Genomic DNA, 17,894 nt, shown 5'->3' on the forward strand with positions numbered 1-17,894 from the left:
TAGGTCTTCTGCCCATTTTTGGATTAGGTTGTTTTTTGATATTGAGCTGCATGAGCTGCTTGTATATTTTGAGCATTAATCCTTTGTCTGTTGCTTCGTTTGCAAATATTTTCTTCCATTCTGAGGGTTGTCTTTTTGTCTTGTTTATGGTTTCCTTAGCTGTGCAAAAGATGTTAAGTTTCATTAGGTCCCATTTGTTTATTTTTGTTTTTATTTCCATTTCTCTAGGAGGTAACCACCATTTATAATCCATCACTACATCCTGTTGATTTTACTTACCTGATGAATTGTCTAGGAGCATTTTAGTTAAGGTTTGTGAATAAGATTAGAATGATAATATCTTTAACATGTACTAAATATAATAGTATGGATTGTATAATACTGTATATTTCAGATCATTTCACTTCTTTCTGAAGTCTGAGCAACCACCATCTGTAGTAGTCTTCTAATTGGTCTTAATCCTGCTGTTATACTCCTTCAATTTGTTTTTTACTCTCGAACCAGATTAGTGATCTGATTGATTCATCCCACCCTAGCTTATATTTACAAGTTAAGGCCAAAAATCTTTAGATGTATGAGGACTTTTATAATTTTCCCTTAGTCTTCCTTGCGAGACTCTGGCTCACATCAAGCCCCCTTTGCTTGTTTCAGTACCACTGTACTGGGCTTCTCAAGCTGAGCTTGAATGCTTTCTCTTGCCATCAGCAATTTCACATAGTTTTAGCTCTGCTGGAATGTAGGCTTTTTCCTCCCAGTTCCTGTCTTCTGCTGAGCTAAGTCCCATTAATTCCTCAGAATGAAGTTTAAACTCCACTTCTTTTGGTCTGTTTCCTCTAACACCTTCACCTAGGAACGGTTCTTCTGTTATATGCTCTATCAGTATATATGCTCTATTAATATTGTGTACTTTTACTTTTGTGATGTGTTACAGACTGCTAATGAATGAGTATTCCCAGGCTTTGACCTCCCTCTGCTTCTTAAAGAAATCACAGAATTTGCATACCAGTTTCCCAGAAGACTTAATTCAGAATTTTTAGAAATCAATACATTTTCATCTAATAATAGTCTTCTTACCTGTAAATTTGCCAAAGAAACTTTGTCAGAGAAGATAGTTATAATTCATAGTGTTGATGTAATAACGTAATACATACTATAAAACCAGTCAATCAGAATCTCTTTCCCTCACTGTTGGTTTCTTCTCTGTGTGCGTGGACAGGGCCACAGTGGTAGAAAGCAAGAGACAACCTCAGATATCCACACTTATTTCTCCTGTTAACTGGGAGCAGTTAAGTCCCTAGAACAAAAAAGCTGTAAAAAAATTACCAAAATAATTCTGAAGAATTTTCCAGGAGCATTTTAACTAATGTTCATGATTGATACTGGAATGATTATATTTTAATAAAGAAGGTATAAAAAAGAAAAGCTTTCAAATAGTGTCTTAGATGTTTTCTTAAAAATCTTGCTCCATATAGATATAGATGAATGGCTGGATGTACTAATGGATGGCTGAGTGGATGGATGGATGAATGGTATGAAGAAAGGGAGGTAAGATGCATGGATTTAAATTAAAACTGAAAGGAAGAAGTCACTGGGAAAGGTAGAAGTAGCTACATTATTCTGTGCTTAGGAAGAGGACCTTGCAAGTTGCAGGGTCTAAGGCAAAAGTGACGTTGACCAGGAAAGCTCTTTTAAAAAGTACTTTTTTTTCCTTCATTTATTTTGTTTTGTTTTGTTCTGATTCCCTTTTGTAGTTAAGGGGATGATTTTCGTCTCTTTCTTTATATGATTAACACCAGGGTGAAGCCCAAGTTCCTTGGCAATGTATCAGATCTGTTACACAGTGTCCTTAATTTATCTCTTTAACCCCATCAAGTCACTGCTTTTCCCACTTATCTTGTATCCACCTTGTTCAAATGTGCCATGTATTTGCATTGCTCATGCTGTGTCTTCTTTCTGGAAAACCTTCAATCTTTTATACTTAGCCAGCCCCTCAGGTCTTATGCTCAAATAGGTATCACTCTTCCTTGGTCCCTTCCTGCCTTTAGTCTTTTAGTTATTGATTGATTGATTGCCACGCTGGGTCTTTGTAGCTGTGCGTGGGCTTTCACTAGTTGTGGCGAGCCAGGCTACTCTTTGTTGTGGTGTGTGGGCTTCTCATTGCGGTGGCTAGTTGCAGCACGTGGGCTCAGTAGTTGTGGCACGTGGGCCCTAGAGCACGCAGGCTTCAGTAGTTGTGACACGTGGGCTCGGTAGTTGTGATGCACGGGCTCTAAAGCACATGGGCTTCAGTAGTTGTGGTGCATGGGCTCCGTAGTTGTGGCTCGAAGGCTCTAGATCGTGGGCTCAGTAGTTGTGGTGCATGGGCTTAGTTGCTCCTTGGCATGTGAGATCTTCCCAGACCAGGGATCGAACCCGTGTCCCCTGCATTGGCAGGCAGATTCTTAACCACTGTTCCACCAGGGAAGTCCCCTGCCTTTAGTCTTAACCATTTTTCAGTGTTTCTTATAGAACTTCACACATAACCTTTTGAGCACTCACTACATTTTCTCAATTATAAAGTATAATTACTTTATCTCTGTCTCTCACAGAAGATGAGTTCATCTTTGTGTGTCATGTGCCTAAAACAGTTAAATACTTAATGTTACTGAAAGAAATATGAGTTTTATTGCTTTAAATTGTCCATTTAGAAACTGTAAAAATTGGGAAATAACCATTTAAGCTTTTATTCTTGAATTATCTGTTGATAACGTTTCAGATGGGTAATGCAAAATTTATTTGGAAAAAGTCCCTGGCACTAGTTAGAAATAGAATTCTCACTTCCTCCTGCCCCTTCTCCCTTGCTGCCTCTCTCTTCTCCACCTCTCCACCAACTCCACATGTTTGGAAACTCAGTAGTGTTTAACTAAGTGTTTACCCATTTTTATGGCTATTACCAGTACCTGTTATTTTTCTGGAAAGTCAGTTATAAGGCATCATTAAAAATATTTAACTTTGCTGGCTGACATGGTCGCTAATTGGGAAGAATTTGTATTCTATTAAAAAAGGTCAAAGAGGTTGAAATAAAAGTAACTAGTGGTGTCTATGTAAAGATATATATTCAAATGTATTACTAAAATAATACAAATCAATTTCTCCTTTCTTTATTTCCTGCATGCAATTTTGTGCATTTGCTTCATTACAAAAATTTAATTTGAAAATCATGGCTTTTATAATTAAGCATTTTTCATAAACTCAGTACTTATAAGGAACTTTGTCATAAAAATCCATGACTTTATTTCCTTTATTGTATGACTCCAGAGATTTAGTATGAATCTCTGAACTACTTAAAATTAAGTAATTTAGGAACTGAAATTTAGCATTTTTCTCTACTTCCAGCATATATTGTCCTCATATATTTCTGTTAGGCAAAATTATTCCTGAGTTAATACTACTTGTCTCATTTACATTTGTTTTATGGTTTATAAATACTTGATACAGCCTCACAGTCATTTTAGACACATTTGAAAACTGAACTAATTCTGTAGTGACTTCTTTGTTTATGATCTCATTTTTTTTCTCTTTACAGAGATATGACGGAAGTTGTACATATTAAAGATCGGAAGGAGGCAATTCATGAGTTAAAATATTCACCAGATGGAACTTACCTTGCTGTTGGATGCAATGACAGCTCAGTTGATATTTATGGAGTTTCTCAGCGTTATAAAAAATTTGGGGAATGTGTTGGATCACTTAGTTTCATCACTCACTTGGACTGGTCCTCAGACAGTAGATATTTACAAACAAATGATGGGAATGGTAAAAGACTTTTTTATAGGATGCCAGGTAAAAATTTCCTATAAATTATTTATAATTTGTAGATTTTTAGTTCCTTTAAAATATCTTAGAATTTCATTAGAGGCAGAGTGTAAGTTACATTTGATTATAGGAAATCAAAGAAGATACAAGCTAATATTTCAGGCATTGTGATCTTTTCTCTGTGGCTGCCTTATCATTTGAAATCCTTTTGGTTCTTAATTAAAACTTAATTGCTTGGAGGAGCTAAGACCTATTTTATGTTGAAGTCCATGCCATATGAGTAGTATATGGTAAAGTCCTAGTGTATATTAGAAAGTCAAAATGCCATTTTTAATGGGTACAACTAATTAACTAAATACAGCTGATACAGATGTCTGACTATAAGTTGGGTTTTTGTTGTTATCTCAGACTTTGCAAATATTAATAATAATATAGCTAACAAACTAATTTTGAAAAACAGAATTTTTATCAAAGATTTAAAAAGAGAAGAATAAAAACAACCATCAAAATATTATCTCTCAGCCCTTTATTTAGTATGATGCTTAGTGAATTAGTCACTATATTAAAATAACTTATTTAACAAGAGTAGCTGCATATTTAAATTAATGCATCGCTCCAAAAGTTTTCATTAACAATCTGTATGTAATGAAGATTGACTGAATCCTGAAGTCCTATTACCTAACATAAATGTATTACTTGTCACTCATCCTTCCTTTGCGATCCTTTCAGTTATCTTTCTCAACCGTGTATCTTCTTAGGTTTCTTTTTCAATACCTGATTTGCCACTTTTGTATAGCTTTTACTTTTCCTTCTAACTTACCCCATTGTGGCTGATCTGTAGCATGATTTTAATAGGGTTCAGTTTTACTGTCCACATGCATGAACCTGCTAAGCTACATCATCATCAAATCTGTATGTCTCTGAATCAGCATAATTTTGGTAATGGCTTTTTAACAACTCCTTGCACTTAATTTCCTCCTTTCCTTACTATATTCACTTACCTATTCATGTATTATCCTTTAACAGGATGGAGAAGATATTTAAATTTTGGAGTTTACCATGTTATCAGTACAGTTTATGCTTGAGTAAAAATCAAAAGAAATAACTTCTTAAATTAATACTGTGATTTATTTTTAGGAGGAAAAGAAGTGACAAATAAAGAAGAAATAAAAGGTGTTCATTGGGCTTCATGGACATGTGTTTCAGGCCTTGAAGTAAATGGAATTTGGCCCAAGTATTCAGATATCAATGATATAAACTCAGTAGATGGAAACTATACTGGCCAAGTTTTAGTTACAGCTGATGACTATGGAATTGTAAAATTATTTCGATATCCTTGTTTAAGAAAAGGTATCTTTTCTTTCAAAATATTATTAATTAACCTCTGTCTTATAAAAGACTTAAGTTCTGGGCTTTCCTGGTGGCACAGTGGTTGAGAGTCTGCCTGCCGATGCAGGGGACACGGGTTCGTGCCCCGGTCTGGGAAGATCCCACATGCCGCGGAGCGGCTGGGCCCATGAGCCATGGCCCCTGAGCCTGCGCGTCCGGAGCCTGTGCTCCACAACGGGAGAGGCCACAGCAGTGAGAGGTGCTGTTGGTTTGGTGAAGGATTTCATGAAAATGAACAGAATTATTTATAGTATTTTGATAATTGTCATGTTACATTTATTTTTGGATATGAAGTTTTTATTAGAAAATTATTTTTGAATTCATATATTATAAATGGGCTAATACTTTACCTCTTTCTTTTTAGAGAATCATTTTTCTCCCCACTTCCAGAATTGCTTCATATAGTTGGGATATACAGTGATAGTTATACTTTTCTTATGGCTTATTATCTTTAATCATTTAACTTGTTGAACATATATCTTTTAGGAGACATTTTTCTTATGTCATTTTCTCAAGAATTCTGATGAAGTAGTCAGCTGTGCGAGTACAGGTCACAGTTTGGAATCTATTGGTTTGTTTGTTGGTTTTTATCTGAGAGTGTGTTTTTGCTTAAAATCCTTAACATGTATTGTTTTGACATTTGTTTTTCATAACTGGGGGTGGGAGAAAAATAAGGGGTCTTATCACTGGTTATTTTCTATATATAATATGTATCACCTCTCTTTCTTGGACCTCTTTTAAAGTGATGATATTAATCATTCTGTTAATAGACCTGAGAATAATTAAATGAAATGCTCTATTAGTCATTTATTTGTTCCATGCCTTGTTCCAGAAAGTATTTGAGTCAGCTTATAACAAGTCCATAAGTACTAAAATAATTATATGAGTAAATAATTCATACCAGGGGAAGTATAAATAGAAATACTATATTAAAATCAGATAAAGAAAATGTTTGACATTTTCTTCTTCAGTAGTCAAACATCAAAATTGAATCTGAGCTTCCTGGAAACCAAAAATAAAATAAAGCAGGGCACAAAATAATTTTCACTTTAGCTATTTAAAAAAAAAAAAGCATACTTATTACTACTCAGAGAAAGCCATGTTTCTTCTGAGATTTAATTTTCAAAGAACTCTCTCATAATATAGGGCCTCATATTAGGTGCACTGAGTATATTCATAGAGTATCAACATCTATAGCAGATGCAGTCATGATTTTCACCCGGTTAATAAAAGCTGTTGGACAAATGTTAAAATGCAATTTAGTAAAAAGGTAATTTTGGAAACAGCAGAAATAGTTTTATTCAAATAGTTTAGGTAGTCCCCTTGATGTTAAACTTAACGGTGCAAGTTTCCCAGAAGTCTAGACTGCTAATTGCTATACCTCTACAGTAAAGTGGTGAGTTCCAGATCCTGCCAGCTATGCCATGTTGTCACTTCCTGCCTGCAACATGTCAGCTTCCTAGGTGCGTGTGAAAGTACCTCCATAAGTAATGCTAAGGGTGTTAATAAAGGCTAACAAATCTCTAGCAATTGAAGTACCGTATTTCTGGATCCCACCACATAGCCAGGACATGAGAGTCACCAGGCACAACAAATTGTATTGTGACTCAAAATGATACTTGCCTAGTTAGAAGGTGTGAGATTTAGTAAGATTAATCATGGTGATATTAATCTTAGACATTGCTTCTACTCACTGTTTCATACACTGACCTCTCTGCAGAAAAAGAGTAATTTTCTGAGTTTTCATAGTCAAATGCATGGGATTTACTCACAAGCTTTATCTTCTGCAACAGGGAAGACAATATTTTTGTTGCTCAATAATTTTGTTTCATTTACAAAATGTGTAGTAGTCTTCTGAATTGCTGTAGGAATATTTTACCAAAGTCTTTAAGAGAAGTTAGTCTTGTTCAGTTACTGCTTCAAGAATATAAATTGTTTTTCTTATTTTCTGTTTTTTTTAGATTTTTGTTAGACATTTATTTTATGGTAAGGGTTTTTATTTCTAGGCACTTGTGAGTCAGCTTGAGACTATTGGTAGGTAATTGGGAGAGAAGAAGACAAAGATTAGTAGAAGTATTTTAAGATTCTGTATTTATTGAATTTACATAGTTGCATAAAGCTAGTAGTATTACTAGAAAAACTCTCTTTCTTTTAGATTAGTTATGAAGTTGTACATTATTTCATTACAGTAAGTTGTACTATTGATCCAACTTAAGTTTGAGAAAAGATTGTGTCTGATGTATTAGTGTATTTTAGATATCCACTTAAGTAATATCCATTACATTCTAAGAAGTGAAGCTTTTACAAAATGTGGAAAGAAGTTAAATAATAGAAGTAGCTTACGTTATAGAATCATTGTAATTGCAGCACAAAATGTGTGAGATTAGCCCAGAATGTTCCTCTTCCACATTTAGCCCCCTCAAATCCCAGGCCAAAGGAGTATTACTCCTCTTATTTTTTTTTTTTTTTTTTTTTGTCCATTGTTATCCTCTTTCTTTCTAGATTCTCCTGCTCTTGACCATAATCTCTCAAATAATCAGACTGTTCCCAGGCAGCAGCACAGAGGCTGTGGTGGTGGGTGAGAAGGTGGGGTGGGGGAGGATGGAGAGGTGAGGGCATGGTTGCTTTAATCTGACACCTTCATCACTGTTAATAATTGCCAAGACTCTTTCAGTACTTATTGACAAATGAACATTTCTATTTGGTAAAAATATTTTTTAGATTCCAGAAGAAAATTCATTGGAAAAACAAATATCAAACAATAAAACAGATTTGTGATGGGGAATTATTCAACACCGCTTTTCTAAGATTCTGAGATTTCTAAGATATTGTTGCATGTAGCTCTAGTGTATTTGTTTTTCATTGCTGTAAAATACTTGTGAAAATGTGGTACAGTTCATGTGTTTATTCTCCTGTCAGTGGACATTTGGGTTCTTTAGTCTTTTGCTATGATGTACAAGTTTCCAAAGATGTATACTTAGGAGTGAAATTGCTGGGTCATAGAGAATTTATAAGAAAATGCCAAATTGTTTTCCACAATGGTTATACCATTTTACAAACCCTGTTGATCTACATCCTCTTAAGCACTTGACATTGCCACACTTTTTATTTTTGTAAATCTAGTTGGTGTAAATGGTGTCACATTGTCTTAATTTACATTTATCTAATTACTAATAAGATTGACCATCTTTTCCAATATTTTTTGATTCTCGGCATTTCCTCTTCTATCAAACACAAGTTCATATCTTTTGCCTATGTTTTAGAGTTATTTCTTTTATTGTTTTATAGAAATAATTTTATATACTATAGATACAAATGATTTGTAATTTTTATGGATTACAGATGCCTTTTTTTGAGTTTGTTAGTTATTTTTTTTAATGATGTCTTTTGTTGACTAGTTTTTATTTCAGAGTAGTCAAATCAGTTTCTCTTTTTTTTTCTGAACAATGCTGTTTTATGTATTAAGGAATTCTACTTTTTACTAGGGTCAAAAAAGATATTCTCATATATTTTATATCTAGAAGTTTTAAGGTCATCAAAACATTGTTAAATGGGAAAAAAATCTTTTGTCATATTGCTACAATTTATTGAAGAGATTTAACTCATATTAACTTTGTGTTAAAATATACCCTAAAATAAATTAGAAAAGACATGGGATCATTGAAGCATAAATATTTCAGTCTATTGCTTTATCCTCACCAAGAATTATCATTCTGTTCTCACTTAAATTAGGAATGCTTCTATGACCATTCTAGCTTGCTTTGATAAATCTTTTCTCTGAGATGTTAGTCCTAATTGATGACATACTGTTTAGACCTTAAATGTTCTTTTATCATTTCCTATCATATGTCAGTTTTTAATAATGAAGGGACTTTGAGAGCTTATAATCCAATTTATACTAAAATGGAAATGGAGTCTAAGAGAGGTTAACTGATGTGCTCAAGCTCCTGTGCTATTAAGTAGTCAAGACGACACTCAAACCTAGTCTTTTGATTTCAACTCCAATACTCTTTACATCAGACTTTTTGTCCCCTTTAATGAATTGTAAGTGTTGGAGTTCATGCCCTCTCAGTCTCCTTCACTACTCTTCTTCCCTCCTCTACAATCTAGCATTTCAACTCAAGTGTATAGGCAGAGTAAGGGAAAATATGATCTTTCTTTTTTTTTTTTCCTTTCTTTCCCTTTCTTCAGATACCTAATGAATGTTTGCTATGTATCAGGCATTAGGGATGTATGATAAACAAGATACAATCCTGCCCTCAAGGAGCTTATAGTTTATTAGAGGAGTTAACAAGTAAATAGACTATTACATTTGAGTGTTATAAATACATGGGGTAATAACAGGGAATTCTGGAAGCATGATAAGAGGATATGATTGGTCTTGGTGAGTCATGGTCACTTCTTAAAAGATGTGATATCTAGGTTTACTTTTAAGATAAACTGTTTATCATAGTTAGATAAGCAGTGCTGGCTATTGAATAATTATTAATAAAGTCACTTTGATTAGAAATAACTGGCTTCCCTTAGACTTATTCCATAGCTTTCTTGTTGAATTGCCTTGGTTCTTCCAGAGGAATTGATCTTTGAAAAGTCACAGAGAAAATCATTTGGAAGGCCTTACAGGATTATCTACACCTCTCTTGGAACTATCACCCAATATAGTCAATTAGAATAGGTGCTCAGATAACTCTTCTTCATTTGCTCTAAACATAACAAAATTAGTACACCTTAAAAACTTGGAATTTTATTTGCTGAAATTTCTGGTTTTACCTTGTAAGTCTCTCTGTTGCCTAAGAGTATGTACAGGGCCCCGTCAAAGGAAGTAATAGCCAGAGTCCTCTTGACAGGCAAATAATGCATTCTCTTATAAGAGGGATGGGACTAAATCTTACCTTATTGGACTTGTGGAGTGAATTGTGGCAAGTTACCCATCTAGAAAGTTACTGACTTCTGTTAAGCTACATAAAAAATTGATTCTTAAAAAAATAACATTACTGTCAGGTAGCAGTAAATTGTAATCTATATAGTTTGGGTCACATCTTTTATGCTTTGATTAGATGGCTATCCCTAAATTCATGGCCAAGGTGAAGGTTTTTCTCCAGTTTGTAATTGATGGATCTTTGCCATCCTGAAATACAAGCCTTCTGTAGCTTCAAATAAAACTTCTAAAACATTATCAAAATGAAACCAAACATTATTGTGTTTAGTGTACTCTACCAGGAACATATACATATTGCCAAATATCAAGTTTATCTAAGCAAGATATAGAAAATGTATTCTGAACTTAGAACCACAAAAATGGTTCCTATCATTGCACAGATTTTTTAAAAATTAGCCAGAAAGTTAAACAAATCCTTTACAGTTGGAGAAGTCTGGTATATAAAACCTTAACCAAATGCTGCTACTTAACATCCCTAGTGATAGAACTGTGGTGCCCCTTAAAATGATGTATCCAAAAGGACACAACATTGCCTGTGCAAAAAACACATCTTAATCTAATCATGAAGAAACATCAGACAAACCCACATTGAAGGACATTATACCAAATATTTAGGTTTAAAAAAATGACTATAAAAGATAGTTGTTGGGACAACTGGATGTATTTTATTTTGGTTAGTATGGTATATTACATTGATTGATTTTTGTATATTGAACCAACCTTGCATTCCTGGCATAAATCCCATTTGGTTATGGTGTGTAGTCCTTTTTATATGTTGCTAATATTTTCTTGATGGCTTAAGCTTTAAAAGGATCTTCGCAGCTAAGGCTGAGAATAGTGGGGGAGGAGATTGGTCAATATCACTTAAGATCAAAGGTGTCAGGCCAAAACATTCAAATATCTGAATATAAAAACAATTGATCCCCTTGTAGCTGCAGGCTTTTCTCAAAGCAGTAAGATAATGCTTCACAGCTCTTGTGGTTCTTACCAAATTATATTGTGAATCAGTAGAGCAAAGATTTATGTCCCTTGATGTACACTCATTCATTTGTTCACTCAGTGAATTTTTGAATTAACATTTTTCCCCGTTCATCATAATTAAGGTAATAGAAATAGGATGCATTGGTTCAGGTATAGAAATTGTTGTTTATAGTGTTTTTGTGTGTGTGTATTGGCATTTGTTTATCAATTTAAAGGTATATTTTTGTTATAGGGGCCAAGTTTAAAAAATACATTGGCCATTCAGCTCATGTAACTAATGTCAGATGGTCACATGATTATCAGTGGGTTATTTCTATTGGTGGAGCAGATCACTCTGTCTTTCAGTGGAAATTTATTCCTGAAAGAAAACTAAAAGATGCTCTTCACATAGCACCCCAAGGTGAGTAGAACACACTGCCTAAACAATTTCTCTGTCAAATAACTCTTCAGTAACCCCCAAATAACAATTTTACTCTTGAAACATACACAAGCCTCGTATGTTAACAGTATAGATTATTATTATTAGTGGAAATTTTAAATAAAATATTAGGTCTATATGTTTAAACTCAGTTGTCACAGAGCATGGACTACAAAGTACTTTTGGTTACACTTTCATCTATCAAATGATGAGTAAAAAACATGCATTAGTAAAACAAACATTTAATATATTCTCTGGGAGATGGGTATCTAGGTTTCAGTATGGTTTTTTTGACAAAGAAAAATTATCTAATGTCAGTTCATCTGTTGCATTATGGTATTTTCTAGCTATTTTTCATGTTAATTATAGGTTATATTCACTTATATTTGCACAGACATTTAAATTTGATGTAGCGGTCATTGGGGAGCCAGTGAAGGGATTTAAAGGAACTATTGAGTTTGCAGTGAGTGGAGAGGAAGATAATCTGTAGTACAGTTTACTGACATCTGTGTCACTTGAATAGGTAATTTCATTTGCTTGTTTTATGGCTTGTCTCCATGTCAGTTGGCACAGTCAGCTCTTAATCATTAATTTTATTGTGCTGTTTTGAAAATGAATCTTCTTTAAACAGGTAATGTTTCATTTTTTTGAATTACAGAAAATCTGGCTGACTCTAATAGTGATGAATCAGATTCAGATCTGTCTGATGTTCCAGAACTGGACTCTGAAATTGAACAAGAGACACAGCTCACCTACCGTCGGCAGGTAATTTTTATTACCACGTGATTTTTTCCTGAAACATTCTAGTTTCTTCTTTATCTTGCTCCCTGTTGTTTACTCATCTATTGTTATCTTTTGCAGTTTTTAATTTTCCAAGAAATGTATGGCTGTTTCCCCCTTTAAGAGTTAAAGTATACTTGTGTAAAATGTTATTTATATTAAGTGCTTGATATACTAACTGTGCCTGTATTGTATTGTATTATATATTATATGTGCTTTTTGTCGCAGTACACTTCCATTTATTTCCTTTAAAATACTCTCTTACGAAGTATAAAAATTTCATGGAAACTAAATGTGTATTTGTCAGTGTGATACTTAGAAAATGTAAATACGTTTGTCTTTCCAAGGAAGTAAATTTCATAAAGAATCTTCCTACTGAAGACAGTTGTTAAAACTTTAGCGATCATAGTAACCACAATGTCTGAAGTTACATTAGGAATATATAACACCTCTATAAATTTGTGTTCTAAGAATATTTCTACTTATGTACATTATTTAAAGGTTTACACGGAAGATCTACCTCAGCTTAAAGAACAATACAAAGAGAAACAAAAAAGTGGTACTTCTAAAAGAAGAGAGCGGGCTCCAGGAAATAGTATTCGATTACACTTTGTTCACGGGTACAAAACGACTACTTTTCATTTATGTGTTTGAATTTTGGTTCACATTTACTAGCTATGAGACTTTGAGCAAGACACTTAACCTCTCTGTGTTTCTGTTTTACCATCTGTAAAATGGAGATAACAGTATTTTTCTTGATAGGATTCTGGTGAGGAGTAAATAAGTCAATACTTGTGGTGACTTAGAATGTTTTCTGGCACTATATAAGTATTTATTAAATAAAAAATTAATTTGTCTTATGAAAATTTAGTGTTATATTTATAGAAATGGATCTCTTTAAACAAAATAAGTGAAATGTGAGAGATTATCATCTCCCCTAAATATGTCTGATTTATAATGATATTGTGGCTTGTTTTGGCCTAAGCATTTTGGCCTATATATTATAATTTCAATAAAATACAGTTTCTGGATTCTCTTAGAATATCTGGCAATACAGATCTCACATTTTATCCCAGGACAAACAGAGTCTCCAGTCCAACTCTTTCCTTCCCCTCACCTAGTAATCATTGTCTTACCTGGCTTATAATGTTTTCAAGAATTTGAAAAAAAAACAGATTTATTTAGTAAAAATATTTTTCTTCCAGTGTTAAAATAGACAGTACTTCTTTTTGTTTGTTTGTTTGGAAGCATTTTGTGTGTGTGTGTGTGTGTGTGTGTGTGTGTGTTTTAATTGGAGTATAGTTGATTTACAATGTTGTTTTAGTTTCAGGTGTATAGCAGAGTGACTCAGTTGTACATATACATATATCCACTCTTTTTTAGAGTCTTTTCCCATATAGGCCATTACAGAGTATTAAGTAGTGTTCCCTGTGCTGCTATTCAGTAGGTCCTTATTAGTTATCTATTTTATCTATATTGATCATTTTTGAGGGGATTTGACTACTTGTTTTCTGGATGTGTATAATATTTTTAAATTGTTGTTAAAACTTATTTTTGTAATATATATTGATATATTTTATTCTCATGGTTGAACAGTGTGTATAAAAGGATACACTCTGAAAATCATCTTCCTACCTCTGCCCTCCCAGCCATCATTTCCCCCCCACCCAAAGGGAATCACTGTTACCTAGTTTCAGAAATATTTATGCATAATATAGTACAAACAAATACAAATATATATTCTTTTCTATACCCTTTCACTTGTAAAAAAGCAACTTTTTGCTTTATAGTATACAAATTTAGTATTATGCTTGGATTTAGCTATTTGTAATCAGAGCAGTTCACAAAAGTTTATGGGATCTGAGATATTTGTATTTTTTAAAATTGTTCAGTATCTTGTAAAGCTGGAAATTGAATGTCCTCTGTATAGTCCATATTTATCAGTAAAAGGCCAAAGTTAATGTTATATGATTTTTCTATATTTAGTTACAGAGGGTATGACTGTCGAAGTAATCTGTTCTATACTCAAATTGGTGAAATTGTGTACCATGTGGCAGCAGTGGGTGTCATTTATAATCGACAACAGAACACACAGCGCTTTTACCTGGGTCACGATGATGATATTCTCTGCCTGGCTATTCATCCTGTGAAAGACTATGTGGCAACAGGCCAGGTAGGTCCTTTGAAAGACTATGCGACAACAGCCCAGATAGGTTAGACCTTCGTTTGGGTTTAAAGTTAAGTTAGTCCATTTTTTTCCTTATCTTTTGTATTCTAGGAAATGAAGAATTCTTTAGAATGGGATTTTATTTTCATATTACAAATAAAACTTTTTTCTTATAGTTTTCCTTAGAGTTTTATTGTTTTACTTATTGTAATTTGAATTTGGAACTATGAGCTCTGGCTTGACACCTTTCTGTCAGGATAATATTAATTTTTTAAATTTATGAGTAAAAATTACAAAAACCGTAAAGACTAGAAATCTGGTTTTTTAATTATTTTAAATAATATAAGTTATCTAAGAAATGTTCTGTGACAAACAGGATGACTATGTTTTTATTTTACAATCATGATAGTAACATATTCGGGTTTACCAAAGTAGAAAACATGGAGAAAAGTCATAACTGATACCTCTCTATATGGATATTCTTAGAGAAGGAAGGGAAAGGGTGATATTTATAAATTCTCACTGTGTGTAAGCACTTTACTAGTTTCTTAATGTATATTTATTTTATTCTCACCTCATCTCTATGAGAGTAAAACCATTTCTCCCAGTTTATAAATGAAGAAGTTTAGGTTTAAAGAAATTAGATAATTTTCTCAAAGATCTGTCAGCTAATAAGTGGTAAAGCCTAAAGCCCTTAGTCTGTTTGGCTTTAAATACTGTGTAAGTATACCTTCTGGGATATATTGAGGGTGGGGGTAGGAAACTTGCATCATCCTATGTAGCTTCCCTGAAAGGAGAGAAAGCTCTTCCCTTTTTCTTTCTCCCATCTTCCCTCACTCTGTTTGTACCTCCCCTGACTCTTTCCTTTTCTCCTTCCTTTCCTTCCCTCCTTTTCTCCCTCCTTTCTTCTATTCATTCAGAAACATTCATAGAGCATGTGCTGTGTACCAGGAAAGACTCTGGGAATATAAATAAAACACCTTGCCATGGTAAAACATTCATACTCTGTGGGGGAAGACAAACACGCAAGAAAATTGTGATACAGTGTCATAAGTATAGATCAGGGCTTCTTACCTTGGCACTGTTGACATTTTGGGCCAGATAATTCTTTATTGTAAAGATAATTGCATTTTTGTGTATAATGCCATCCTGTGCATTGTAGGATGTTTAGCAGCATCTCTGGCCTCTACGGACTAGAGGCCAGTTAACACCACCCACCCCAGCTGTGACAACCAAAAATGTCTCCAGACAGCCTTTGGGAGGCAAGTCACCCCCTGCTGAGAACCACTAGGCTAGAGATATGTATAAAGCTCTCTTGAAATATTATAAAGGACTGATATATTGTGCCTAGTGGAATCAGGGAAACCCTCATAGAGAAGATGACATTTGAGCTGAGTAGTTTACCTGATAGAGGGGAGGTTGGGGAATGTATTTTAAGTGTGTCATATCACGTGTAACAGTGGGGGAAAAAATAAAAAAATAAAAATACAACTTCTTTAAATAACTGTGAGCAACGCAAAGTATTCAAATCTTAGAGTGCATGATGGACATTAGCGGAAGAACTAATTAAATGGGCTGGCAGAGGCCTCAGGGGCACCATTTACTTTCACCTTTAGTTTATATAAATGGTTCCTCTTAAAACACGATTATGTACCCATTGTGCTGTTGCAAGGAGTTTGGACATTATTCTGCTACTACTGGAATGAAGACTGTAAAAACTGGTCATTTACTACCATAATTCTGGAATTTTAGGGAGTTTGGGCCAAATTAAACTATAAGTCAGTATGCCCACAGGACATCCCTGGATACCCAATGACCTCTTCCTCTGCTAGACTTTTAGCCAGAACTCTAACAGAAAGACAGATTAGGGGAATTCGCTGGTGGTCCAGTGGTTGGGACGCTGCACTTCCACTGCAGGGGACCCAGGTTTGATCCCTGGTCGGGGAACTAAGATCCCACAACCCATGAGGCACAGCCAAAGAAAAAAAACAGATTAACAAGAGAAAAACAAAAAGTTTATTAACAGGTGCAATTCATATCACCTGGGAGAAACCTAAACCAAAAGTAACTCAAAATGGTTTAGAACTCCAGCTTATATAGAAAACAGTAGATCTGTAGACAAATGACAGGACAGAGGAAAGCAGTTAATAACTTAGTGAAATATTGATCGATTGCAGTATTGTTTTTTGTTATGTCTTTATATAAAACCAATCTCAAAATTAACAGTAATTGGCAGCTATGTTAGTTATTTCAGGAGTTGCTTTCATAAGCAAAGTTATTATATCTCTTAATCTGTATAAAGAAAGTGATTACTTGAGTCTAAAGGAATAAAGAATTAAGTTGTGTTAACCTGCTTGGCGCTTTAACCCCTCTGTATCTTGTTTACACTATTATCCTAGCCTAGAATATACTTGCTTGCTTCTCTTTTTATCTAAGACCTACACTCTTTGAAGGCCCACGTCAAGTAGCATCTCTTCCATGAAGATTTTCTCTACAACCTTTTCATCCCCATTAAGCATGTATTACCAGATGTTCATATTTTAACGGAAAATATCTCATTTTCCCAATGAGTTTGCAAAATTTGTCTAATTGTCTTAGTGCTCATTGTACCTAGCATAGTAATGCTGCCAATAATAGATGCTTGGTAAGCATTATCTTTATTGATGAAGTATAGGATAAGGTTTAGGAGCTACGTAGTTGTAGAACATTCTTTGAAACACTGAGCCTAGTCTCATTAGCTTTTCGACAAATGTAAGGGAAAAATGTTGATCACATATACAGTCTGCTTTATACTTTTTATTTGATAAATATTTATAGCAAATATGACAAAGGTTGTTAAATCTCCTGTTTTCCTTTTATAGATATGAAAATAAACAATTTAATTGCATAAAATGACTTTTATAATTCTTTCTATTTTAGGTAGGTAGGGATCCCTCAGTTCACATATGGGACACAGAGACCATTAAACCATTGTCGATATTAAAGGGCTACCACCAATATGGTGTCTGTGCTGTTGATTTCTCAGGTAAGGCAGTTTTCTGTCTCAGTAAGAATGATCAAAATGCAGAGGCAATACATGGCATTTTAGTCTAAATTAGTGTTGCCTAAACTTGTCATTTAATAGTGACCTTCACAATTTTTTATCAAATGTGCATACTGTTGTCCTAACCAATCAAGGCTCTGAAAGTGTGGGTTTGCTAGCTGTTTTATAATAATAATTTAATGAAATGTAATTTTAATACCCATTGTTATAAAGATGTTTCTATTAAAATAAAAAATGTTTGTCTACATAACCTCTGAAACCGTCTCAGTTACCACTAGTGGTATGTATTTCCAACCTTGGGCAAACCCTGATCTCATTTAATGTTTTGCAGCCACAGAGTAAACTTTGAAAATGTTTAGGGTGAAAGCTAAGAAAGAGGTGA

The 17,894-nt window shown here is 34.0% G+C and overlaps 1 protein-coding gene across 4 annotated transcripts in view; it reads left to right on the forward strand.

The window, feature by feature from the left end:
* Positions 1-17,894, forward strand: part of EML5 (EMAP like 5) — a 160,773-nt gene that overhangs the window by 70,124 nt on the left and 72,755 nt on the right. For all 4 annotated transcript variants that reach the window (XM_060003358.1, XM_060003357.1, XM_060003356.1 and 1 more), the window contains exons 9-15: positions 3,566-3,822; positions 4,933-5,145; positions 11,337-11,504; positions 12,181-12,287; positions 12,804-12,922; positions 14,289-14,475; positions 17,389-17,494. In XM_060003358.1, coding sequence (XP_059859341.1) covers positions 3,566-3,822; positions 4,933-5,145; positions 11,337-11,504; positions 12,181-12,287; positions 12,804-12,922; positions 14,289-14,475; positions 17,389-17,494 — 1,157 coding nt within the window. The remainder of the gene's footprint in view (positions 1-3,565; positions 3,823-4,932; positions 5,146-11,336; positions 11,505-12,180; positions 12,288-12,803; positions 12,923-14,288; positions 14,476-17,388; positions 17,495-17,894) is intronic.

This window comes from Delphinus delphis, chromosome 2 (assembly GCF_949987515.2).
Source record: "Delphinus delphis chromosome 2, mDelDel1.2, whole genome shotgun sequence".
In the NCBI taxonomy this organism is placed as follows: Eukaryota; Metazoa; Chordata; class Mammalia; order Artiodactyla; family Delphinidae; genus Delphinus; species Delphinus delphis.